We start from the raw sequence: 292 nt of genomic DNA on the forward strand, positions 1-292 counted from the left end.
TTGGGGGCCCCCCCGAGAGGCAGATATACCCCACGACGTTTTCTGCTGCAGCTGCTGCTTCAGCTGCTGCTGCTGCTGCTCAATCTTCTTCTCTACATACTGCATGCCCTCTCGCGCCAGCTGGCTGCTGCGCTGGGCTACAGCGGCGGCCCAACCCTTTAAGTCCATTGCAAGGGTTTAGGGTTTAGGGTTTAGGGTTTAGGGTTTTCTAGGGTTTAGGGCTTTCTAGGGTTTAGGGTTTAGGGGTTTCTATAGCCCCCAACGGGGGCTATAAGGTGAGCCTGTAGACACT

The 292-nt window shown here is 55.5% G+C and overlaps 1 protein-coding gene across 1 annotated transcript in view; it reads right to left on the minus strand.

Annotated features, from left to right (window-relative positions):
* The window catches only part of EMH_0042910 (LOC100145185 protein, related, related), a gene marked incomplete at both ends in the record, with an annotated part of 3,588 nt that extends 3,420 nt beyond the window's left edge, over positions 1-168 (minus strand). The window contains one exon of the mRNA XM_013495790.1: positions 1-168. Within this exon, the coding sequence (XP_013351244.1) occupies positions 1-168 (168 nt within the window).
* Positions 169-292: the final 124 nt, after the last annotated feature.

The sequence above is a fragment of the Eimeria mitis genome, genomic scaffold (genome assembly GCF_000499745.2).
Source record: "Eimeria mitis Houghton genomic scaffold, Emh_scaff1752, whole genome shotgun sequence".
NCBI classification, from domain to species: Eukaryota; Apicomplexa; class Conoidasida; order Eucoccidiorida; family Eimeriidae; genus Eimeria; species Eimeria mitis.